We start from the raw sequence: 26,479 nt of genomic DNA on the forward strand, positions 1-26,479 counted from the left end.
TCACTTGTCTTTCCAGTAATATTGTCCCCAGTGTCCCGATATGTCTTCTATGCCAGCCAGCAAATGATCAAATAACTGCAATAGAACAAAACATATGGCTAAATATACAGTATGCTTGAGGAACTTGGTCAATTACTACCAAATAAAAGAATCCATCAAAAGTGTCTTCGAAACTGTTGATTTCAACCCACTTGCTTATTTTTTTAATCTTAAGCTCTTTTCAGGGTAAGCATAAAAAGAAGCATCTATATATATATATATGTAAGAATATCTGCAGTAATTCTAGTATAAGCATTGGAGACACTCCATTTAAAATTGAAAATGCACATATCAATCAGTATCATATGATAGATTCATTCATCTACCAGAAATCTGGGTCTGGTAAAGGGAAGGAAATAAAAGTAGTAAAAGGCATGGCCCTTGCCTTTGAAGGACATAGAACCAAATTGAAGAGGCAAGACTTAAAGAAGTGGACAGGGATCAAAGCATGTGCAGGATAATACAGTTCAAACTTGGCATGTGTACATGTATAAATGCAACAAGAAAAGGAAAATTTAGGAAAGAAATAGAAAAAGATGGAGTTAGAGAAGGCTTATATGAAAATGTGCATTGTGAGCTGGCCCTGAAGAAATGGGGTTACATATGGAAAAAATAAATCATTCTATGTAATGGGAATATTGTGAGTAAAATGTATGGGAGAAAACAAGGAACTATATAAGAGATTTATGAGAAAAACAAGGTTGGATAGATGTAGGTCAAGGGTGGGGAAGAGAAAATAGTTAACAAAGGACTTTAAATACTAAGATTAAAAGTTTAATTTGGGGTTTTCCTGGTGGCACAGTGGTTGAGGGTCTGCCTGCCGATGCATGGGACACGGGTTCGTGCTCCGGTCCGGGAAGATCCCACATGCCACGGAGCGGCTAGGCCCGTGAGCCATGGCCTCTGAGCCTGCGCGTCCGGAGCCTGTGCTCTGCAACGGGAGAGGCCACAACAGTGAGAGGCCCGTGTACCGCAATAAAAAAAATAAATAAAATAAAGTTTGATATAACATCACAAAAAATAACCTGAATATATTTATGAGGAAATAATAAACCCAATTTGAGTGATATTCTACAAAGTAACTTCATGCACTTTTCAAAAATGCCAGTGTCATAACAAACAACAAAACGCTGAAAAATAATTTTAGATTAAAGGTAACTAAAAAGATATGACAACTAAATACAATGTATGATCCTAGATCAGGAGAAAACTACTATAAAAACATTATTGGGACACTTGGAAAAATTTTGAATATGGAGTTATATTAGATTACACTATTGTTTCAGTTTTAAACTCTGAATTTGATTTAAAAATTGTGATTATGTACTAGAGCGTCCTTTTACTTAGGAAATATTAATACATGCTGAAATATTTAGCAGTGAATAGTCAGCTGTCTACAACTTAATCTCAAATGATTCAGCAAATGACAATAATAATATATACATATATAGACAGAGTGGTAAAGCAAAGATGGCAAAGGTTACACTGAATCCAGGTAGAGGGTATATACATATTCATTGAACTATCTTTGAAATCTGTATGCTTGACATTTTTAAAATAAAAGGTTGGAAAAAAGAAAATAAAGTTTGACTCTGTCCTATAAATTGGTTAAATAAATTAAATTATGTCTTATCAATATAATATATATTATACAGTCATTAAAAGTCATCCATATGGTAGACATAATACAGTAAAAAATATGATTTCTCCCCAAAATAGCCTAAAAATGTAATTCCATTATAATAAAAACCCCAACATATTTTTTTTTTACAAATTGGGCAATCAAGTATTAAAATTTGAAGAAAATAACATAAAATGTTGAATTAGTCACACTTATCTGTACACATTCTTAGGCACATAGTTATTAATAAAACTTAAGTGTTTTATGTATAGAAAGCCATTACATGTGCTGAAAATGTATCTCAGAAAATTATGAACTGGGCCACATTGAAGTTAGAAGCAAGGTAGACAAGCTAGCTCTTCTCCTATTTGACTAAAATTCCCAGAGCTTTTTCCACATTAATAAATCTAAGGGTATCTTGAAATCATTCTTAACATTCTCTATATTTCAATACTACTATTGTTATATTTTATAAAAGCCCACTTGGGATAAGCAACAATTCAAATTCTATTTCTATAAGAAGATAAAACCAAGTGATATAGAGGTCACATCTTTAAATTTCTCTGAACTTCTCCTTACTTCTAACGTAGAAATGAGTCATTTTCTTCTAAACTCTGTGTAATTTTGAAACCCTATTTCAAAGAGTATATTTTGAAATTTGAATATGGAAATTTTAACTTCCTCAATACTCGATGGTACAAAAAAAACTCCACCAAAGACTAAACTACCCCAAGAAAAATTTTCCAACTACATAAGGATTACATAGGTCATCTTATAAGCAATTGCTTTATGATATCAAATAGAGAATTAACTAAGTTACTGGATAATTTAGTCTAGTATTAAGAATTAATATGTTAAACCAAAAACAGTTATAATTTGAAGTAAAATAACTCATAATTCATAGATTATTCAACCTGGATAGGACTTCAGAGATCATTTAAACAACCATTTAAATTTACTGATTATGAAACCAAGGTCACAAAAAGTTAAAAGACTTTTCTAAGATAATGAGGGAAGTTGGATAGTAACAGAGCAAATGCTAGAATTCAGACTTCCATTGTTCTTACCTCTTACCAGAAGAACTGACTTATTGATTTTCAAATTACAGATTGTCACAGTATAACAAATACCTGTTCAGAATTCATAAAATCACGTCTCCTTTTATTAGAGAAATTCAAGTATAAGAAGACCTAACATGTAAGGACCTAATATACAAGGGTTAGTTCCAGTCGACAAAATGACCTACGTGATGTATAGACATCTTACCCGAATGAGAATTTGTTCGCTCACAGTTGGAGAAGTCTCTCTTCTAGTCACATCTAATAAGTCAACAAGAGGATGAATGGCCATCCCCTACAAAATGAAAAACAGAAAGCTGAATTTCTTTCATATGAAATTAGTGCTTGAATATTTCCCTGGTGTGTGTGTGTCTGTGTGTGTGTGTCTCTCTGCATGTCTGTGTGTCTATGTGTGAGTGCATATGCACATCTCTCTTAATCTGGCCATGATAGGAATTTAGAATATTCTCTTAAAATTCAGAGGCAACATTGGTCTAACACCAGAGAGACATGCTGTGGTTTTCTCTCACAAAGATCAATGGGGAATATATATATATATATATATTGTTTACAAATATGTGGGTCATTTAATGAATCCTAAAAAAAAAATCTGGGGCTTCCCTGGTGGCGCAGTGGTTGAGAGTCTGTCTGCCGATGCAGGGAACACGGGTTCGTGACCCGGTCCGGGAGGATCCCACATGCTGCAGAGCGGCTGGGCCCATGAGCCATGGCCGCTGAGCCTGCACATCTGGAGTCTGTGCTCCACAACAGGAGAGGCCACAACAGTGAGAGGCCCCCGTACCACACACACAAAAAATCTACCACTATATTTCAAAAACAGAAAGAAGTAGTCAAATCACAGAGCCAAAGTGCTGTAAGAGATTTTCATTTCAATTATTGCCAAATACCTCAGATATACCATTTTGTCTTTAATATTCATCATCCATTATATATGGGATTACAGTCCTCTCCACATGTTACTTTAAATTTTTCTTAAGAGGGATAATAAAAGAAGCAAACATTCTATATTAATAAATATTCATCGAGTTGTGCCACAATATTTATTGAACATGTATTATTGCCAAATTCTATATTAGGCACTGGAGTTACAATGGGAAAGTAAAGTCGAAAGGGCCCATAGTCTTATGGAGGTTACAGTGTAGTATGTCTCAGGGAGAGAGCCATTAGTTTAATAATTGCATTAATGAATGAACAACTACAACTTGAGATAAGTGTTCTGAAGGAAATGAATCTGGTTTATGACAGAGTAACATAGTTTAAATTGAAGGATAAGTTTTTCCTAAGCTAAAACCTAAAGGATGAGCAGACTTTAGCTATATGAAGGGGAAAGAACCATTCCTGGCTCAGGGAATAATAACACTGATAACACTCCTTGGCATGGCATATTAGAGAAAATGAAAACCTTGTGTAGTTGGGTTGTAGAGTACAAGGGAGATCATATTATTATTAAGACTGGAGAGAGAGGCTGGGGTTAGACAATGCAAAGCTTTCCAGGCTGTGTTAACCATTTTTTAAAAATTCTAAGACTAATTGAAAATTGAAATGGCTTGACCAGATTTGTGCTTTAAGAAGATAACTAGCTGCAGTGTGGAAAATGTGTTGAAAATGAGCCATAATGGATATGAGGAGATGGTTTAGGAGACCGTTTTTTGTATTCCATGTTAGAGATGGTGATAGCTTAGACAAAGATGATGGCAGAGCAGATACAAAGAAACTGACTTAGTGACCAAATAGACATAAAAAAGGACAGTATGACAGAAAGGATGACACTAAGATTCCATGCTTGAGCAAAAGGGGTAGAGGATGGTAACACTAATCTAAATGAGGACGACTAAAAATAGGAACTAGATTGACAGGGAAAATCAAAAGTTTAATTTTAAACATACAAAACTTAAGATCCCTGTGAGATGGCCAAGTGAGGATGTCAAGAAAACTGTATGTTCTAGAACTCAGATATTTAGGCTGGAGATATAAATTCATAAGTCGTATGTATACAGTGAGTAAATGAAGACGTTATGTGGGTATGGATGAAATCATTAGGGAAAGAGTAAAGAGTGAGAAGAGGAAAGGCTCTACAGCAATCTTTGAGGAACTCTGATATTTAGTGATATAACAATAAGAATAAGCTTGCAAAAGAGACAGAGAAAGAGGAACCAGAGAGGTAAGAGGAAAATCAGAAAGTGAGTTGTCACAAAGCACAAAAAAGACAATATTTCAAGAAGGTGGAAGTTTGACTCATGTGGAATCCCTGTGAAGGCTCAAGTGAAATGAGGATTGCACATGCCATTAGTAACCTTAATAAAAGAGATGGGAGCAACAAAGATTTATGAGGTCAAAAGAGAGAATTACTTTAGATTTGTAGTTGTGTTTTTTTTTTTATTGTGGTACACGGGCCTCTCACTGTTGTGGCCTCTCCTGTTGGGGAGCACAGGCTCCGGACACACAGGCCCAGCGGCCATGGCTCACGGGCCCAGCTGTTCCACAGCATGTGGGATCTTCCCAGACCGGGGCACAAACCCGTGTCCCCTGCATCAGCAGGCAGACTCTCAACCACTGCACCACCAGGGAAGCCCTGTGTTATGTTTTAAATAGGAGTAACTTGAGCCTGTTTAAAGTTGATGGGAAGGATCTAGTTGAAAAGAAGAGTGTGAATATACATGAGACAAAATGAATGATTGAAAATGCAAGACAAGAAAGGAATAGATTACAGAGCATAGCTTGAGATAGGAGACCCCAGCTCTGTAATAAGAAGAAAGAAAAGGCTAGGAGCAGATGCAGTTATGTTGGGATGTTGAAGGAGCTTCCATGGATGACTACTATAAAACAAGTTGCTCTTTGCAGAGTTCTCTTTTCTTTGTTTTGTTTTGTCTTTTTAAACAAAAGTATGCTTGAATGAAAAGTAAGAGAAGTTGAGATTTGCTCTAACATTTACACGTGGGAACAAGGACTTTAAGAAAGAAAGCTGTCAACTGAAGTATAAAACATGAGGTGGAATATGGAAAAAAACTGGCTGCAAATAAACAACAAAATCTATTGCTTTCAATGAACTTCCACACTACTTAGTCATTTTCAAAACACTTTGAAAATGCATCCCCATAAGGTTTCTATTTTCACCTTATTTCAGAGATGTGGAAAGAAGCAGGTAATAATTCCCATTAATGTTAAGGTTGAAACTTAAAAGAAACTCAGGGTGTCCTAGCTCTTCATCAGCTCTTCAGCACTGTTAAATGACAAAAATGTCTTACTTAGGCCCTGGTTTCTTTAACACACCAAATGAGCATGTCACCCCAAAAGCTTCCTTTACAATTTGGAACGCTGTAATTTTTTGCAAATGCACCTGAATTGCCCAAAGTCAGGAGATCGTCCTATTCATATGGTTTTCATAAGTAATTTTGTGTAATTCCCACTTTTTAGATGACATTTGAGTTGTGCGATTCCACTAAATTCATTCTGACATTTGAAAAATCATCATACAATGCTTTCATGGGATAGAACTACATCCTTTAACAGTGTTTATCACAGGCAAAAAGCTTCCTAGTGTGAGCAGGTCTGTCTAATGACCTGGCATTTTGAAAGGTTGACTCCATATTTGCATTTTTAAACCCATCCATGCAACTCTCCATCTTCACTTACTTTAATTCATTTCATTCAGTCTACCATGGATAGATCAAAATTAATGCTTTTAAAATAAAGATGTCAAACCAACCTGACCCAGTGACATATCCTCTTATAACCCATTTTATGTATTTGTACTATTATATTCTGGTCTTTTGAAGATGTAAAATATAGGTGAGAGACAAAATTTTATTCCACATTTTGAATCTCTGTAGCATAGCTGGTTAAATGAAGTCTTGAGTAAATCAATAAAAATCATGTTTTTTTAAAAAAATGGTCTCAAGTTCAAAGCTCTACTATATATGTTCATAATTTATATTCATACTCCAAATTAACTTTTATTTACTATTTATCCATTTATTTCACAGATATTTATTGCACATTTCATTGGAGCCCACACTAGTAGACTCTGAGTATATAGTGGAGAATAAATCATATATGTTTTCTGCATTCATGGAACTCAGCCTAGTAGAGGAGACAGACATCACCCAAGTGGAGAAGAAAATAACTAAAAGATTGATAGGTAGATAGATATATACATACATACATACATACATACATATAGTGATACATTCTATGAAAGTGTTCAAAACAATAGGCCCAAAATGGAGATGCTTATACTAAGCCCTAAACCATCAAAACAAGACATAGTTTAATTACAGTTTCGGCTCTCCCAGAAATAAAATCAAACGCACTTACATAGAAGGTCTGGGAAGGCTTCTCTGAGGAGGTCGTATATAGCTGAGGATTAAAGGATAAAAGGAAGACAGATATGCAGGGAACTTAGGAGATAGTGTTTTAGGGAGAAGGAATGACCTTTTGGAAAACCCCAAATTGAGAAAAAGTTTGTCAATTTGAAGCAGTTAAAGAGTCTTTTAAAACACAGTGATCAAGAGGGAGAATGGCCCAAATATGTGAGGCTTCAAAGGTAGACATGAGCCACATTTGTCACAGCTTATAGTCATGTTAAGTGTTTTGGAATTTATTAAAAGTTCAAAAAGAACCAATAGAAGAATTTTGGAAAGTAATAAAATTTGTGTTTTAAAAATATTGCTTTTGATTCTGTGGGGATAACAGATTGAAAGGGGAAAGGAAAATGGAAAATTTTAAGGCAGTTCAGGAAACAGATGATAGTAGCTTGGACTAAGATAATGGCAATAGTAATGGAGAATAGCATAGAGATTCTACAAGGAGACAGATACAAGAATATTTTAGACAACACCATTTGTAAAAGCAAAAAAGAAAAAATATCAATTGAAAGGACAATGAATAAATAAATTGGTGTATAATCATAAAATGCAGTATTGTAGAACACTGAAAATGAATGAGCTACAACTACTCACAACTATGTGAATAAGTATTAGTAATAAAATGTTAATAGACCAAAAAATTCCAGAAGGCTACATGCAAAACATACACATACACCTCCCCCCCACATACACACTTTTATAAAGTTAGAATACAATTTAAACTGATCAATATATTGTTTATGTGTGTCTATGTGTGTAATATGTGATTTCAAAAACTATTTTTTAAAAGACAAGAGATTGGTAAATGATTCATTCAGGATATCAGTTACCTGTGAGAGAGAGAGAGAGATGAAAGAAAACAGGATAGGAATGCATTGCACGGGTTATTGTTAACTTTCTCAAATTTAGTACTGGGCTCACAACTGTTAGAAGTATTAACTGAAAGAATGAAAGAATGAATGAATGAATAAATAAATGCCATGTATGGGCCAATGATTCTAGTGTGTCATAAATCAAAATATATTATTAATACAATTTTGTATATCTAGAAACTTTTTAAAAGTTAAATACATATACTGAAGATCTATTTTGGAGTTAGAAACCACAGGGTTTGACGTGAAGGATAAGTAAAAGGAAGTAATCAAAGATGTATTCTACATTTCTAGCCTTAGTAAATGGATGGATATCAGAGCCATTTACTAAGACAGAAGCAAAACAGATGAGGATCAGATTTATCCTCTGTAGATATATTGCCTGTGTGGACGAAAACAAATGTTGCCTGCCATTCCCATAGACAATGAATATTGCCTGCCATCAAGCCATCAGCCACTGCAGCTACCCCCAAAGGTATGCCCTGAGAGGAATTCAGGATGGAGAAAAAGAGTACAGTGGCCCTAGAAAGTTAAGATGCATGTCTAAGGAATAATTTCAATGAGCTCAGACCCTTGCATCTTCCCATACATAGAAAAGCACTAAAATCATTAACTTGGGATGTCTGCTTTTTGTGATTAGCAGTAATGTTTTGATGTTTGACTACACTTTTTTTCAGCAAAAACTCCTATATATCCTGGCTCCTCTCTTACCTCTTTGAAATAGTTCCTCAGAGTTATCTGAGAGGCTGTTCCCAGGCTATAGTCCTCAGTAAGGTGCCCAAATAAAACATAACTCACAATTTTTAGGTTGTGCTTTTTTTTTTCAGTTAACAGCTGTGATATTTTTGTGAGACATCCAAGTGTAAGTATGAAGTAACAGTTGAATGTAAACATCTAGATCTCAGAGTAGATAGCTGGACTACAGGTAAAGAGAAGTCATCAGAATTTATATTATGCTTGAAGCCATGAAAATGAACATAAACACCTAATGAAAAAGTATAGGGAGAACAGAATATTCAGGACCTAATACTGGAGAACCCTTACATTTACAGACCCAATAGAAAAGGATCAGCCTGCAAAGATGTCTATGAAATGCCCAGAAAGACAGAAACACTAGCAGGGTATGAGGTCAAAAAAAGCAAAAAAAAAAAAAGCATTTCAAGAAAGAAGTAGCCCACTGTATAAAACTGTGCTGACAAGTTTCATAATGTTAGGACAAAATAATGTGTCCTAACTTGCCACTAAGGAGGCCAGCAGAGACATTTTGGCAAGAATAATTTTGGTGGAACAGTGAGGGCAGAATCCAAATTGTAGTTAAGTGAAACTGACAAGCTGACACAGCATGTGAAGATAAATTTCTTGAGTGTGCTCAGTCATAGTAATAATAAAAATAATACCTTATAAACACAAAATGCTTTTAAACTTATATTACTATTTGATCTTTATAACAAACAACCCTGAAAGATAGGTCCTGTATCCTCTTTCTACAAAAAAAGAGATACTGAGTAATCAGTAAAATGTCCAAGATAGAAAGCTCATCTGGAATAAAGTTGTGAATAGCACCCAGGTCTTCTGATTTTAACTCTAGTCCTCTTTTCCCCTCAAGAAGAATAAAGGGGTAAAAATGGCCAGATCACTACAGAGCATGTCCAGTGTATCACAGAAAAAATTTGAAAGACATGTTCTACTGATGGTGGACCAGGTACTCATTTGCATGAAGCACATCATGGCAATTTTATCAATCTCCAATAAGTAAAATATAACATTGTACTTTGAGGTTTTTTTTTCCCCCAATGGGTCTTAATTCTTAAATAAACTTTAAATTTCTGAAAATATTTTAACCACTAGATGGTGTTAGAATAACATGAGATGTCATTGTACAATCTGTCTACAATTGCAATCATCCAACAACACCTCCCCCAAACACCTAAACTCCCCAATCAGGGTCTTAAATGGATTACAGTATTAATCAATGGGAAAATGTAAATATCAAATGATGAAGTCTCTAGGAGTAAGATGCATTTGAACACCTGGAAGAAATGCAAAATTAAAGGAGAACATGAGTGTTACTGATAAATTATCAGAGACATTAAGAATTCTAAAAGATATAGGAATTGAAAGTTAATTCTTTAAAATGACTTTGCCTTTTGAAGTAACATTGCGCTACATGACACATATTAAAGTGAAAATTAGTTAGTGCTTAGATAAAAACACAATTTGATTTGGGACTGGTTTAATACAATTCATTAAGTTTTAAATGAGAAGAAAATAAATGTTCAACCTTAATCAGTCATTTACAAACAAAATAAAACAAAACAAAAAATTCAAAGCCTAAGGAATGATCTCACCCATTCTAGAGAAATAATTATTTTGTTTAAGGGAAGCCTGCCAGATTCATATCTTCTGACTTGTCTTATTCCACCACACACACACACACACACACACACACACACACACACACACACACACAAATATCCACCATCATTATGCTCGTTAAAACATTTTAGCCAAAATTTGAAATACTATCTCATTAAGTTGCTGAATAGGTTTTTAGACATTATTTCAATATTCTTTTGCCCAGCTTTATAAAACTGAAGTGAAATGGCAATTAGAGGGAAATGGTGATATGGAGAGGATAAAGAGATAATTCAAGAGAAAAGCTGCCTTAGAATGAAACTCCTAAAGCATTATATTTATTTCCTCTTCTGTTCTCAACCTCAACCTTACCTTTTTTTTTTTTTTTTGCGGTAACTGGGCCTCTCACTGTTGTGGCCTCTCCCGTTGCGGAGCACAGGCTCCGGGCGCACAGGCTCAGCGGCCATGGCTCACGGGCCTAGCCGCTCCGCGGCATGTGGGATCTTCCCAGACCGGGGCACGAACCCGTGTCCCCTGCATCGGCAGACAGACTCTTAACCACTGCGCCACCAGGGAAGCCCTCAACCTTACCTTTTTAAGTAGCTAAAATTCAGTCTTTGCTGTAAAGCTATTGGTGTCAACCACTTGAATAAATGGCAATTCTTCCATTCCCCTATTGATTTAAAAATAAATCTCATCTCAAGTTTTGCAAATGTTCTGTTTGAGTTATGGTAGAGACTATTTCACATGCTATAATTGTCTCTCCTAAATATACACTCATTTCAAGTTTCTGAAGGAGAATGTTGGCCCATTCATATCCATCTAAGTGTAAGGTTTCAAATTGCACTACTTTGTTTTGTTTACCTGAACAATAACGGTAAAGAGGATAACAACTGTGGTTGCTGCAATGAAGAGCTTCTTTCTGGAAAACTCTGGGAGCAGAAAATCAAGGGAGAAACAGATTGCTCCCCTCAGTCCTCCATAGGCTATAATAAATTGGTCCTTTCTGGTGACTGTATTCACATGACATTTGTTCACGAAGAAAATCAGCACAAGAACTCCTAAATTTTCCAATAAGTAGAATACTTGAGTAATCAACAGAAGGAAAATGCTACAAACATGTTATAATAAATTAGTGTTAAACTAGATTGGAATTCTAAGGATTTGTGATGAATAATTTAAAAGCCTAAACTAACTAAACTATTTAAAGGTTTATTTCCTCAGAGAGATTTCTTTAAATAGTTACATTTTATTTTGGTTGTGCTTTGGTTTTTCCTTTGATTTTTCTGTTTTTTAGGATGAAAGCAGTGCAATTCCCTTCCTTAGGCCCATGTGGACTAATCTGGGGCATTCTGCAAAAATAGTCTCTACAAACAGAATGTAACTTCTCTTCAGTCTTATAAATACTAGTGAGGTGACCCAAGCTGGTGAACTAAAAGTTAAGTAATGTGACCTGTGTTGGTTTTAATCTTTGATGAGCCAGGATTCCATGTTCTTCAAGGCTTTGAAAAAAGGTTTCTTTTTACTCCTGTCACCCGGAGTCTAGAGTTCTGAGACTCAAGCCTCAGCCAAAGCTTTTTATTCCTCACATTTGTCTGTAGTCTCAAAAATGAGCCTTAACCACGAGAGAAGTGCTTGCTCAGGTACTAGTACTATTTGAAGGGCACCAGTTAAACCTTTGTCCCATAGATCTTACTCCCAGTGATTATGTTTCGAACATCTTATTGTGAATGAGTTTATCAGATAATTTACTTCAAGACCAGAAAGAGAATGCAAGGTTACTTGACAGATGGGCTGAAAGTGGGGATTCTTACACAAAATTTGAGCTGAAATAAGTTGGCTAACAGACAATTTAGCCAAAATTGATTTGTTTGGAAAATATATATATATGGCAATTTGGAGGCCATGGGAGTAGTCTGGCAGCCTCTGTATATGACTAAGAATTTTGGTCCATATTACTGTTTTTAAAAACATTTTAATTCAATTTAAATATTTTACACAGTGCCAGAAAATGAAAACTTAGTCAAACTATTAGAGCAGTATGATTAAAATAATTGAGAGCTAAATCCACTGAAAATTTTAGAGCTTTTAATTTTCTTTTAAAAACTAAGTTTCTTTACCCTTTTAATTTTCTTTCTTATTACTACAAAAGCAATGGAAGCTCTTAGAGAAAAATACAAATATGCAAAGGAAGCATATAACACCCATAATCCCACCCATCCAGAGAGAAAATTATTGCTAACACTTTGGAACAAAACCTTCCAAAGCCACACATGACTTTATATTATTATTTTTCTAATAATAACTACTTCCCCACTGTTGAACATTTAAGTTGTTCCAATACTGCTTAAAGATGTATAATCAAATTTCTAATCATTCTTATGCTGTATTAAAATTACCAGAACTCAAAGTTAGTGACAGGATATTCATTTGAGGCCAAATTACCATTTGGCTAAATGGAAATTCATCCAGAATACTTTGAGTCAAACTGCATTTTGGCCAGCTTAGGTGTATTGCTTCAGCAATATTGACATATTGCCAGAATGCTGACTTTTCAGTTTTGTTTATTACTTATCCTAAGTGGGTCCCCAAATCAAAAGAATGAGAATATTCTACAGAAATCTAATTTAACAGAATTGCAAATAAATATATCATTTAATATGGCTAAAATCCAAAGGGAAAAAATTCCTAGCCTCATATGGTCTGTATTCAGCTCATCTTTCCTATGTATATCTAGGCACAAAATTAAACTAAATTGTGATGCCAGGCTTAAAAGAGGTACAGATACCTCATTGACTATTTTATGATAAGGATCTTTTTCCTTTTCCCGTACCAGATGTAGTGGTTATCTACACATTATAATTTAGAAATAAAATGGTATTGGAAAGAGGATTTGTTTCATCTCATGAATTTTCACACGAAACTATACATACAAATCTACAGAAATCCTTGCATTCATCTTTAACATTTGCTCTTGCTAGGTCTTAACATATTACTACTCTTTCTTTTTTTCAATTGAAGTATAGTTGACTTACAGTGTTGTGTTAGTTTCTGGTATACAGCAAAGTGATTCAGTTATATGTATACATATATACTGTTTTTCATATCTTTTTCCATTATGGTTTATTACAGGATATTGAATATAGTTCCCTGTACTATACAGTAGGACCTTCTTGTTTATCTAGTCTATATATAGTAGCTTGTATCTGCTAATCCCAATCCCTCCACTATCCCTTTTCGCCCTTTAACCATAAGTTTGTTTTCTATGTCCGTGAGTATATTTTGTAAATAAGATCATTTGTATCATATTTTAGATGATACATATAAATGATATCATATGGTATTTGTCTTTCTCTTTATGACTTACTAAACTTAGTATGATAATCTCTAAACCAATCCATATTGCTGCTGGAGAAAGTAGAGGGGGATATCATTGGAGCAAGTGCACACGCCTCAGTTGTGCCTAAGGAGTCAAAAGACCTGTATGCAGAATACTATAAGACACTGATGAAGGAAATTAAAGATGATACAAACAGATGGAGAGATAGATCATGTTCTTAGATTGGAATAATAACATTGTGAAAATGACTATACTACCCAAAACAATCTGCAGATTCAACGCAATCCTTATCAAACTACCAATGGCATTTATAACAGAACTAGGACAAAAAATTTCACAATTTGTATGGAAACACAAAATACCCCAAAGAGCCAAAGCATTCTTGAGAAAGAAAAACAGAGCTGGAAGAATCAGGCTTCCAGACTTCAGACTGTACTACAAAGCTACAGAAGTCAAGACAGTATGGTACCGGCACAAAAACAGAAATATAGATCAATGGAACAGGATAGAAAGCCCAGAGATAAACCCACACATGTATGGTCACCTGATTTCTGATAAAGGAGGCAAGAATATACAATGGAAAAAAGACAGCCTCTTCAATAAGTGGTGCTGGGAAAACTAGACAACTACATGTAAAAGAATGAAATGAGAACACTCCCTAACACCATAGACAAAAAATAAACTCAAAATGGATGAAAGACCTAAATGTAAGGCCAGACACTAAGACTCTTAGAGGAAAACAAGCACTCTATGACATGACTCACAGTAAGACCCTTTTTGACCCACCTCCTAGAGAAATGGAAATAAAAACAAAAATAAACAAATGGGACCTAGTGAAACTTAAAAGCTTTTACACAGCAAAGGAAACCATAAACAAGACCAAAAGACAACCCTCAGAATGGGAGAAAATATTTGCAAATGAAGCAACTGTCAAAGGATTAATCTCCAAAATTTACAAGCAGCTTTTGCAGGTCAATGTCATAAAAACAAACAACCCAATCCTAAAATGGGCAGAAGACTTAAATAGACATTTCTCCAAAGAAGATATGCAGATGGCCAACAAACACATGTAAAGATGCTCAACATCACTAATTACTAGAGAAATGCAAATCAAAACTGCAATGCAGTATTACCCTCACACCAATCACAATGGCCATCATCAAAAAATCTACAAACAATAAATGCTGGAGTGGGTGTGGAGATAAGGGAACCCTCTTACACTGTTGGTGGGAATGTAAATTGATACAGCCACTATGGAGAACAGTATGGGGGTTCTTTAAAAAACTAAAAATAGAGTTACCATACTATCCAGCAATCTTGCTCCTGGGCATATACCCTGAGACAACCATAGTTCAAAAATATACATGCACCCCAGTGTTCATTGCAACAGTATTTACAATAGCCATGACATGGAAGCAACCTAAATGCCCATCAACAGATGAATGGATAAAGATGTGGTATATATTTATAATGGAATATTACTCAGCCATAAAAAGGAACAAAAGTGTGTCATTTGCAGAGACGTGGATGGACATAGAGACTGTCATACAGAGCAAAGTAAGTCAGAAAGAGTAAAACAAATAACGTATATTAACACATATATGTGGAATCTAGAAAAATGGTATAAGTGATCTATTTGCAAAGCAGAAATAGAGACTCAGACATAGAGAACAAACTTATGGATACCAAGGGGGATAAGGGGGGTGGGATTAATTGGGAGATTGGGATTGACATATATACACTACTATATATGAAATAGATAACTAATGAGAATCTGCTGTATAGCACAGGGAACTCTACTCAGTGCTCCGTGGTGACCTAAATGGGAAAGAAATCCAAAAATGAGGGGATATATGTATACATATAGCTCATTCACTTTGCTGTACAGCAGAAACTAACACAACATTGTAACGCTACTATTCTCCAATAAAAATTCATTTTAAAAAACATCTAAAAATAATTGGGCATCAAAAGCCTTAAGTGAACTCTCAAGTGCTAATTAATCTCCAGAGAATATATTTCCTTTTTATTTTCACTATGTTTAATAATTTCTTCCAATAAATAGCATTTGGTTACTTAATAATTATCATAAATTTCTTGTTTTCCAACCTGTTACATGAAGGTTTTATTCTGTAAAAAAAAAAAAAAAAAAAAAAAAAACAGCTCTATAACCACAAATGTCCATTCTCTTGGGTCAATTTGAGATTGTTTGAGAGAAATGAAATAATGAAATCCTCAGGGAGTAAGATTCACATAGATCATCTGCTGAAATTACTGAAATACTACATGCTGTCTGGTGTCTTTCAGCACAAGAGAGTTCTACATTTGCATCTTAGAGGATCTTAGAGGTGGTAACTAATTAAAATATTACCCAGAATATATTATTGCCACCAGATATGCGCTATGACCACATCTAAGGCAATTCCCAGTTGATACTGCTTAATATTTTCTGATCAGTATGGTGCATTGTGTGATTTCTCCCCCATACATAGTTCCTACTCTTTTTTTAATTGAATTTTATTTATTTATTTTTTTATACAGCAGGTTATTATTGGTTATCTATTTTATACATATTAGTGTATATATGTCAATCTTAGTCTCCCAATTCATCCCACTTCCCCCGTATGTATGTTCTCTACATGTGTGTCTCTATTTCTGCCTTGCAAACCCCTTCATCTGTAACATTTTTCTAGACTCCACATATATGTGTTAATACACAATATTTGTTTTTCTCTTTCTGACTTACTTCACTCTGTATGACAGTCCCGAGGTCCATTCACGTCTCTACAAATGACCTAATTTTCTTCTTTTTATGGTTGAGTAATATGCCATTGTATATATGTACCACATCTTCTTTATCCATTCATCTGTCAGTGGATATTTAGGTTGCTTCCATGACCTGACCTGGCTATTGTAAATAGTGCTGCAATGAACACTGGGGTACATGTGTCTTTTAGATTTATGCTTTTCTCTGGGTATAGGCGGAGTAGTGGGATTGCTGGGTCATATGGTAATTCTATTTTTAGACATGGTTCCTACTCTTAATCATTTTATGATCATAGGTAACATGAAGTCACTCTGACAGTATATACATTAAGCTAGAAATACAATTTGCATATAAACTGATTATTTTCAAAGATTGATTGTAATTTTTCTTTCTATTCTGTTTTCTAACTATAGAAAAACATACCTTCATATATCTCATAAAGAAAGACAATAACCAGATAAAAGATGAATGAAGTAGCTGTGGTTTTAAAGTACCCCTCCACAACACTTAGGTCATTTCTAATTCTTTTTTAGAAATGACACCAAAAAGAAGGTATAAAGAGAGGTGAGAGTGAAAGATCAATTATGCAAAACCAGAACTATAATTTGGTCATTTCTTTTAGCTAGGGTAAGAAGAGCTAATGAAGGTGGCAATATCAGGTAAAGGAAAAGCTATTTAAGTAAAATTTGGGGATAAAGCAGGATTAAAATACATTTTCATTTATTAACTATTAAATATAACACATTCCTAATAAAATGGTTAGAACTGCTAATATTGATACTGCTAATACATGATACTCACATTTCATGAATTATTCTATTTAATCTTCATAAACTCACAAAATACACAAAATGTAAATAAGTTAACTAACTGGCCCAATGTTAAACAACTAGTAAGTTGCAGAGCATATATTTGAACCCAACTCTGACTAATTCCAGTACTTATGGCCTTTCTATCACCCAATGCCACACCATGTTAAAATAGAAAAAATTATCCTGCATAGATCACTTATTTTTCATATAGTAAAATGTTATTAATATCCTTCTCATACAAAAAAAAGTTACTGTAAGCACCCCAAGACTGTGCTTTATAAGGAAGAAAAGCCAAAGATCTAAAACACAACAAAATCTAGGTGGAATATAGGCATACCTCAGTGATATTGCAGGTTCTGTACCAGATCACTCTAATAAAGTGAATATTGCAATAAAGCAAGTCACATGAAGTTTTTGTTTTCCCAGTGCACATAAAATTATGTTTATTCTGTACTGTAATCTATTACATGTACAATAGCATTATGTCTGAAAATCAATGGATATACCTTAATTTTAAAAGTCTTTATTGCTAAAAATGCTAACCATCAACTGAACCTTCAGTGAGTTGTAATCTTTCTGCTGGTAGAGGGTTTAAAATATTGCAAGAATTATCAAAATGTGACACAGAGACAGGAAGTGAGCAAATGCTATTGGATAAATGGCACCGATAGTCTTGCTCAATGCAGGGTTGCCACAAATCTTCAGTTTGTAAAACATGCAATAACTGTGAAGTGTAATAAAATGAAGCACAATAAAGTGAGATATGCCTGTACTAAACTCAAAAATTTTCAGGTATTTTTTACTTCATAACTCTGCATACCTTATGATTTCTCTTTACATAACAAACTGTATATGGTGCAATAGTAAATTACTATAAAATTAAGTTGTAACTATTCACCTTTTTGGGTAATGGCTAGGACTAAAATTTACAGTTTAGAACACCTGTCAAAAAAGATCCATGTGAGACCTTTACCAGTAATAATCAAATATGGTTCCTGTAGCTCTCCATGCAAAACAAATCAAGCCTGCCTACATAAGTTAAATTTGTGTTCTTATATTGATAGTCTGGCACACCCCATGTGCTAATTTGGCAATAATTCTCACCTACTTTATAAGGTTTCCTGTCCCTACTTCTTTTATTTCTTTTCCCTTCACTATCAGCTGTCACCCAACAGACTTTTGGTCACCCATTTTTTCCTTTTCATTTCTTTCTCTTTTCACTGTACAAATCCAAAGTTTTAATTCAGCAAAACATTTAAAAAAGGGGAGACAAATAGTATTGTTTTGAAGTACAGCCACTTAGGAATCAAATTCTAATACTAGTTTTTTTTTTAAAAAAATATTATAACAAGGATTTTAAGGTGAGAACAGCTTTCTTTTTAGACCACTTAGACTATCAATTTCAAACACTTATTTGCTTTCACCCTTACTATATAAAGTGTTGAAGTAACAGCAAGCTCTAATAATTAAAAAAGGGGTTGTATCTCTGTATACAAATTTTGTATGTAGCACCTAGCACTGTTACATGGGCTACTAGGTATTTAATACACCTATCAAATTGTAAGCAGCTCTTTGCAGGAAACAGATTTTTGCAGGAAGCAGCTCTTTGCAGGAGGCCCTTTGTCCCATCACTTTAGCAGCTGTATTTTAACTTAACCTTACACCAGGTGCCCCCATGCTTCACTAATCTCTGGCCCAAGCATATTTCTCAAATATTTTGATCACATAATGCCTTGTCTAACCTGTTGATTTTTTTTCTTAGACTGAAGTAGTAGGAATGAAGAATAAGTAATTAACCGATGACTAGATCTTTTCCCTATTTTCCCCTTCAGTAACCTCACGAGCAAACTGCATGAACAAGATAGCATCTAAAGAAAGATCACAAGGAGTCAGTAAGTCTGCACACAGTGAAAGATGACCAAGATTCTGACGCCCTCCCCAAATAATTAATTGCAACTAGCTTCCCCTTTCCCCTTTAAAAACTTTCATGGCTGAGCAGAATCTGTGGAATTGGTTCTTGGTCCACCTTCTCCCCAGGTTGCCAGCCTCCTGAATAAAGCAACTTTTCCTTTTCCAACCAACACTTGTGTCTCCAGTATCAGCTTTCAAGAGGCAAGCAGCTGAACTTGAGTTTGGTAACAAAATAACAATATTTTTACCAGTCCCCAAAGCATTTTACCAGTCTAACTTTTCTCTAGGAGGCACACAAAAGTAAAGTAATAATAATACTAAATAAATAAATTAATAAAACTTATCTTCAATAAATATTTAGCATCTATGGTATGCTAGTTAATTAGTTAAAACAGAAAAGTACGGAGGATATTGTCACTATCTTACAGGAGCTCACAATCTTTGGGGGTGGCGATGGATAAAACATGCTCACATATGCATAAGGTAAAAATAATTAAGTACCTTGTGGCCACTTTCTGGAAAATTTAATGAGTACCTGGTTACAAATTGTCCTCACACTTAAGGCAGTTAATATGAATCAAAAACTGTGCAATATTTAATGGCACTAAAGATTAAAAGAAGTTATTATGGAAGGCAAAAGGAGGAAGCAGGCAGAAAATTCTATAGCCTCTAGGTCTTCAGTGTTGAGAGAGCCATGAAGCCAGCCTCCTCTTCTCCCTTTTCTACACCCCGCCCCCAACTCTTGCTTTTCCCCTAGGTCTCAGACCTTCCCTTCTCCACAAGGAACTCTGGCCCAGGCCCAGGCATGACAGCAGATAAGTGCTCTTCATTGTTACCGTACATTTGAGTATTTCCCATCTTTCTTTCTTGTCAACCTATTATTTCATGTGTATGTTTTTCATCAAGTAGATTATAAGATCTCTGAAAGCAAGAATTTAATTTTTTTAAAAAGTAACTTTTATCACTCCTAACAATGAGAATAGCACTAAACATACAGGAGCTCATAAATACTTGTCTGTTTTTTGTTGTTGTTTGTTTGTTTGTTTTTGCGGTATGCAGGCCTCTCACTGCTGTGACCTCTCGCGTTGCAGAGCACAGGCTCCGGACACGCAGGCCCAGTGGCCATGGCTCACGGGCCCAGCCACTCCGCGGCACGTGGGATCCTCCCGGACCGGGGCAGGAACCCGCGTCCCCTGCATCGGCAGGCGGACTCTCAACCACTGCGCCACCAGGGAAGCCCCTTGTCTGTTTTTTTAATTAAAGTATCTCTCAGGGACAATGGAAAAAGATTGACTGGGATTCATTTTAACCTGAGAGACCCCCTGTTTCTTTCAGGACTCAACACAGACATGGCAATACTCTCCACGTTGCAAAGTTCTTTAAAAGACCAGGGTGCTCAAAAGAAGGAAGCCACTTAAAACATACTGTATTCAAAGCTTTGGAAAATGCCCTGGATTAGAAGAATTAAATTTAAATTTCCTAATCCAATTCCTTTATTGGATTTTTTTAACATGTCTTTCATTAATAGGTAATACAAACAATAAAAATCAAAGACAATTTAAGCACAAACTACATCCCTCAACAAGTTAAAATACAATCACCCAGACCCTAGATAGAATCTTTGCTTTCAACCTAGAACATTTTATTTAAAACAGACTAATTTCAAGCACTATACTGTGACATTTATCATGTACAGTAATTCCATTTAGAACTTAGAGCAACCTAAAATCAAATGGCATTAGTTCTATAGAACTTAACTTAAAAATCAATCTTTTCGGGCTTCCCTGGTGGCGCAGTGGTTGAGAGTCCGCCTGCCGATGCAGGGGACACGGGTTCGTGCCCCGGTCGGGAAAGATCCCACATGCTGCGGAGAAGCTAGGCCTGTGAGCCATGGCCGCTGAGCCTGCACGTCCGGAGCCTGTGCTCCGCAGCGGGAGAGGCCACAACAGTGAGTGGTCCGCGTACTGCAAAAAAAAAAAAAAAAAAAAAAAAATCAATCTTTTCTCTTTTTCGTTTTAAGCTTTCAGAAAACATGCAACATTTGAAAAAAAAAAAGCATTCTATTCCTTTTAAAAACACAGAATGGGATGGTCTGTCTGAACCCTAGTACAAAAGCATTTTGGTGTTAATACTTACCATGTGGGCATTTAGCCTTACAAGCTAATTACTAGATATGAGGTACTATCATCATTGGTTAAATGCCAGTGATGGATACGAAAAAAAAAATAACATGCCATATGGTTTACAAAAGAAGTAATAAAATTACTTAATTGTTATGGCAGAAAGTTCATCTATACAAGGACTAATGCCAAGCTTATTTATATGCTGGGCCAACTAATTACTTACCACTGGAATGCTACTGGGCTCAGATAACTAATCCATTAGGAGAAATGATTCTTCCCTGCAAAGATAGAGAACTGCCCTAGGTAGTCCCATGCCAAATTCTCAGCATTTTTGTTATACAATGGAAGAGTCATACTGACCCCCGCCCCAAAATAGGCAAGGTAGTTGGGATGTAGTCATTTAGTCTCTACAGGGAGCCCATGAACTTGACCACAATAACACTTGCAGAGCTATGACTAAGTGACTATTAGAGATAACAGGAAACCCTAGAAGAACATAAAGGGAGGGTCCTTCTCCCATATCTAGGTAATGCAATTTCCTAGATTTCTAGTGGGAAATCAGACTCAATTCCTAAAAGAAATTCAATAAATCAAAGACTTTTCCAGATACTTATGCCACAATCCCTGAGAGATGGAACATTTCAGCTGTCAGGTAGGAGAGATAGCTATATAAGAAGATAAAGAGAAGTTTGATGACCCAGCTGGTCTTGGTAAAGTGTGTGGTAAAGGCAGCAACCATGCCAAACAGGAGCCCAGTGAAAATGCCTCCTATTCCAACCAAAAAATATTTCCCTATTCCAGCCAAAATATCCAATGGTTTGATAGATGGCATTTCAGAGAAAGATTTGAACAACTTATAGAGCATCTTCATAAAAAAAGATTAGAGTGAATTTACCAATCAGAAAAGTCTCAACTTATGCCCTATGTATCCTTCTATTTTGAGGTTTCTCAACTTTGAAGTCCTCCAACTCCCCATTTCCTTCCCAACATGAGTTCCTAGAAATCTTCCCTACATCAAAAGATATTTCTACAAGTCAATATCAAATTATGTATGATTCTGTTTGAAAATTGTCTGATGGGCTGTGAATATATGCTTCATGGCTAAAATATTCTTATTTGACATGACTAGAAAGACTGTGGCCTCCAGAAGTTTTATCCTAGTTTAATAAACTGATACAAGATTAGTATAGTATCAAAAAAGCATGGTTATTTTTGAAAACATATTAATGACCAGTAAATCATATTCTCTCAATTCATAAACTTATTCCTAAGACTAAATTGCTCAATCATGGTCTAAACCAGAATTCAATTCTTATTTAAATTCCAAGGGTGACCATAAGAGAACCTAATTAATTACCATGAAAGCTCATGCTTCGGATACTTACAACAGTAACAGCATCATTAAGGAGGGATTCTCCAAACACCAAAATATGAAGCTTTCCATTCACATGAATTTCTTCAAATACAGAGAGTACAGTCACAGGATCTACTGCAGCAATCAAACTACCAAACCAAAAGTTATGGAGCAATGACACATCTTGAAGTTTGAAGTACTTCACCTGACATATGCCATAGAGGAAAAGGCCTATCCCAAATGCATTCCACATGGTTCCAACTACAGCATATGACAGAATGGTCCCTATGTTTTCAAAAAATGGCCAACTAGGCATAAAATATCCTGCATCAAGGACTATTGGTGGAAGTAAATACAAGAAAAATATATCACTGTTTATGACTGGTGGGGATTTGTCATTTAAACTGTAAATTAGTCCTCCCATGATGAGACCTACAAATATCAAGAGGCAGCTTTCAGGTACAACTGCAGGTAACTTATTATAGAGGTGAAATCCTAGAAGAGAGAAAAAAGATAGACTATTATAACATCTTTATTATCAGTCATCTCTATATGTCAGCCTTCTTCTGAAGCCTCATGATTTCAGGAAAATAGCTTCTCAGTCATTTTGCATTTTACATTTTAATAATGACTTGATAAAGATGCAGATGCATGAGTGGAGACAATTTTCTTTATAATGGAAAATATTTTTTTTCAGTGTGCACTGAATCATTTTCAAATGTGAGTACATGTTTTAAAATGGAAACAATGCATTTATCAGCTGGCAATATTCTTCTGCTCTTCTCATGATCATAGTCAAAGACATCAGAAACTTAAAAATATAGAAATGACAACCATAATTCAAATGTCTGCTTTGAATAATAAGAGTTGAAAAGGGCTTTAGTAATAATAACTAACTCTTCATTGATGAGGAATCACAACTACTTATAAGGAAATTGAGGCCAAAGAAGTAAAGTGACTTTTCATGGCTAAATGGTAATTATGTGGCAGAACTGAGGTGACAACCCAGCCAGGTCTCCTGACTTTTAGATTAGTGTTCCTATAATTACCCCAAACTGTCACTTGGTCTGATTGACAGATATGGTCTTAACACTAATGCATACTACTGAATTATCAAAATACAATCCCAACTATAAAGTTAGTTTTTTCTCATACAATGATATGAGTCTTTCATCCCACGAGGGAAATGCAGCCATATCTAGCAACCCACATAGCAGCAGTTCTCTGTTTTATCCTGTATTCTTTTACCTTTGCCCACATTATATGCCACATCATCATGCTCTAGCTTACATGAAGCCTATAAATAACGACTCTAATTGTCATCAATCCTCTCTGCTATAGAAAGGACCTTAATGGTCATCTGAGCTAATCCATCCCCTTCCTCTCTGCCCCAGTCACCACTAATACACTGCTGAGATCCCTTTCTAAAATATTTGCTAATTAATTTGACTACAACTTTCTCAAGGATTGAAGCTAGTTTTTACATTAATCCCCTAGCACACTGATAGCACATAGAAATAGCTCAAAAGATACTTATCAAATAAATAATAAATATATTTTTAGAAAAGAAAGTCAGTTGGTTCCTAAGCTAGACTTTAAATAGTTTCAAAAGTGCTTTCACGTATACTCTTCTATTTGATTTTCTCATCATACCAACACAGCGATGTAAATACTGTTATCCCCATATTAGAAATGATAAATATGAGGCCAAAGAAGTACTTCAATCATCTAACACATACTGATTGCCTATGTGCCAGGCACTGGCTCCTAAATTTGAGCAAATATTAAATAGCTCAAAGTAATCTTATCTTTCCACTAAACCATGCTAGGTCTCTCTTTATCCTCTACAGAACCACTTATTTCCTCTAGGCATTGAAATAATTTGAAAACTCCTCATGGGAAAGATGGGGTCTTATTCATCTCTGTAGCCCATGGGCCCAATATAATGCTCCACACATAAAATGTGCTCAAAAATATTTGTTGAATGAATGCTAACAAGGAATTTTTTTAAATTTACATTCTCTTACAAGGTCACAGCAAAATATTATCTGTCAGTGATGGCTCAATAAAGTCCTACTTAAACACATTGGGATAAAGACCTACTGGGAAGTCCCTTTGCCCTGTTATCCTGAAATTAACATTTAATTAGACTATTTATTACAATCAATATATCTAGTACTGAAAAAATAATTCAAAAGAAACCTAATCCTAATAACCTTAATTATTAACCCTAATAATTTAAAAGAATCCACAAGTGCTAATTACTATCACCCAAAACAGCATGTATTTCTAATCAAGGAAGCATGAGACTAGCATTCTAGTTCTGGTTTGTTGAACTTCACAAAGCATCTTCTCTCCCTGGGCCTCTGGATAAGAATGATTTCTAGGGTTTTTCCAGCTCTGACAATCTATCGTGCTATGAATCTATGGATTTTCTGTGTCATCATTAAATATTACATTTCATGAATGATAAAGTTTTGGTGTCTATAAAGTCACTTAAATAACACTTTGAAATGCTGAACATGATTTATTTTAGAATAAATTCATTTAAAAATGACAAAATTCTACAGTCTTTTATGTTTTCCTGGCATTGTTTTTGGTTCTCAACCTACTTAAAAATGTTAACTTCATCATAAATACTTTGAACTGTTAAAGGACTCTCATAATTTTAATACCACCAAGGCAAAGGTCTGATAAATTATTAAAGAACATAAGAGGAATAACTGATAATAAATCTCCTTAGGAGAATCACAACACTAGTAAATCAGGGTGTTCATAAAGGTGAAATAGTTAAAACATAGCAGCTCTTCTTTTCTTGCTGGATTTAGTCTTTGTGTTTCCACTTAAATTCTGAGTGGTGACAAAAAGGCCTATCTTTTAAAAAATAGGAAATGGACTTGTTCCACTTTCTCAGTACCTGGCAACTATAATGAGCATCCTGTGAGGAAAAAAGGTTGCCTAAAGACTCAGATCAGCTAGAATCATTCTATTAAGATTTCTCTGTTCTCCCTTTTAAAGTTATGCCTCATCTTCTCAACCCTTGAACAGCTGGGACCCTTTGCAGTCTAAGTTCCTGTGCTGAGCCCATTAATTCCACCTCCTTCTGCTGGGAGACCACCAACATTTGAACATAATCACTGCAAGAGGGTTTGAGGTATGAAGATAAAGATCCTTGTGACAGAGCTCAGGAGGCAAATATTCCACTTTGCCTTTCTCTGGTCTATTAAGGAAAAGGTGCCTTTCTTAACATCTGGAAAGGCCCTGAAAGTCCCCTCCTCCATTAGGCAACTCCCTAGGAGAGCCTTGGGAAGTTTCTCAATTATCTTTTTTTTTTTTTTTTTTTTGCGGTATGCGGGCCTCTCACTGTTGTGGCCTCTCCCGTTGCAGAGCACAGGCTCCAGATGCGCAGGCTCAGCAGCCATGGCTCACGGGCCTAGCTTCTCCGTGGCATGTGGGATCTTGCCGGACCGGGGCACGAACCCGTGTCCCCTGCATCGGCAGGAGGACTCTCAACCACTGTGCCACCAGGGAAGCCCACTCACTTACCTATCTTTGCCAGAGAGGCTAACATAATCCAGAGTGTGATCTCGAAAGGAATTTGCACATGCTGGTAATACAGGGAAAAGAGGAGTGTGTGAGCAGACACCATCGAGGCATTTTCCTGTGTTCTTTTGGGTCCCCAGCTGCTATTTTTTGCCGTCTGGTCCCAGTAGTGCAGCATGTTACCCCCAGAGGTGCCCAGAAGCTGGGAGCAGAGCTGCCCCAGTAGCAGAGGTAAGAGGAGGCCCAGCCCATGGGCCACCACCAGCTCTGCCAGCTGTGCTTGCTAAAATACTTAATCT

At 35.6% G+C, this 26,479-nt stretch overlaps 1 protein-coding gene across 1 annotated transcript; it reads right to left on the reverse strand.

Moving 5' to 3' along the window:
• On the reverse strand, positions 1–26,358 carry LOC101337565 (sodium/hydrogen exchanger 2-like). Its single transcript, XM_033849291.1, is given in 5 exon segments — positions 1–75; positions 2,927–3,013; positions 21,894–22,148; positions 22,669–23,132; positions 26,184–26,358. Coding segments are annotated over 5 exon segments (1,056 nt in total).
• Positions 26,359–26,479: the final 121 nt, after the last annotated feature.

Source organism: Tursiops truncatus, chromosome X, assembly GCF_011762595.2.
Source record: "Tursiops truncatus isolate mTurTru1 chromosome X, mTurTru1.mat.Y, whole genome shotgun sequence".
Classification (NCBI taxonomy): Eukaryota; Metazoa; Chordata; class Mammalia; order Artiodactyla; family Delphinidae; genus Tursiops; species Tursiops truncatus.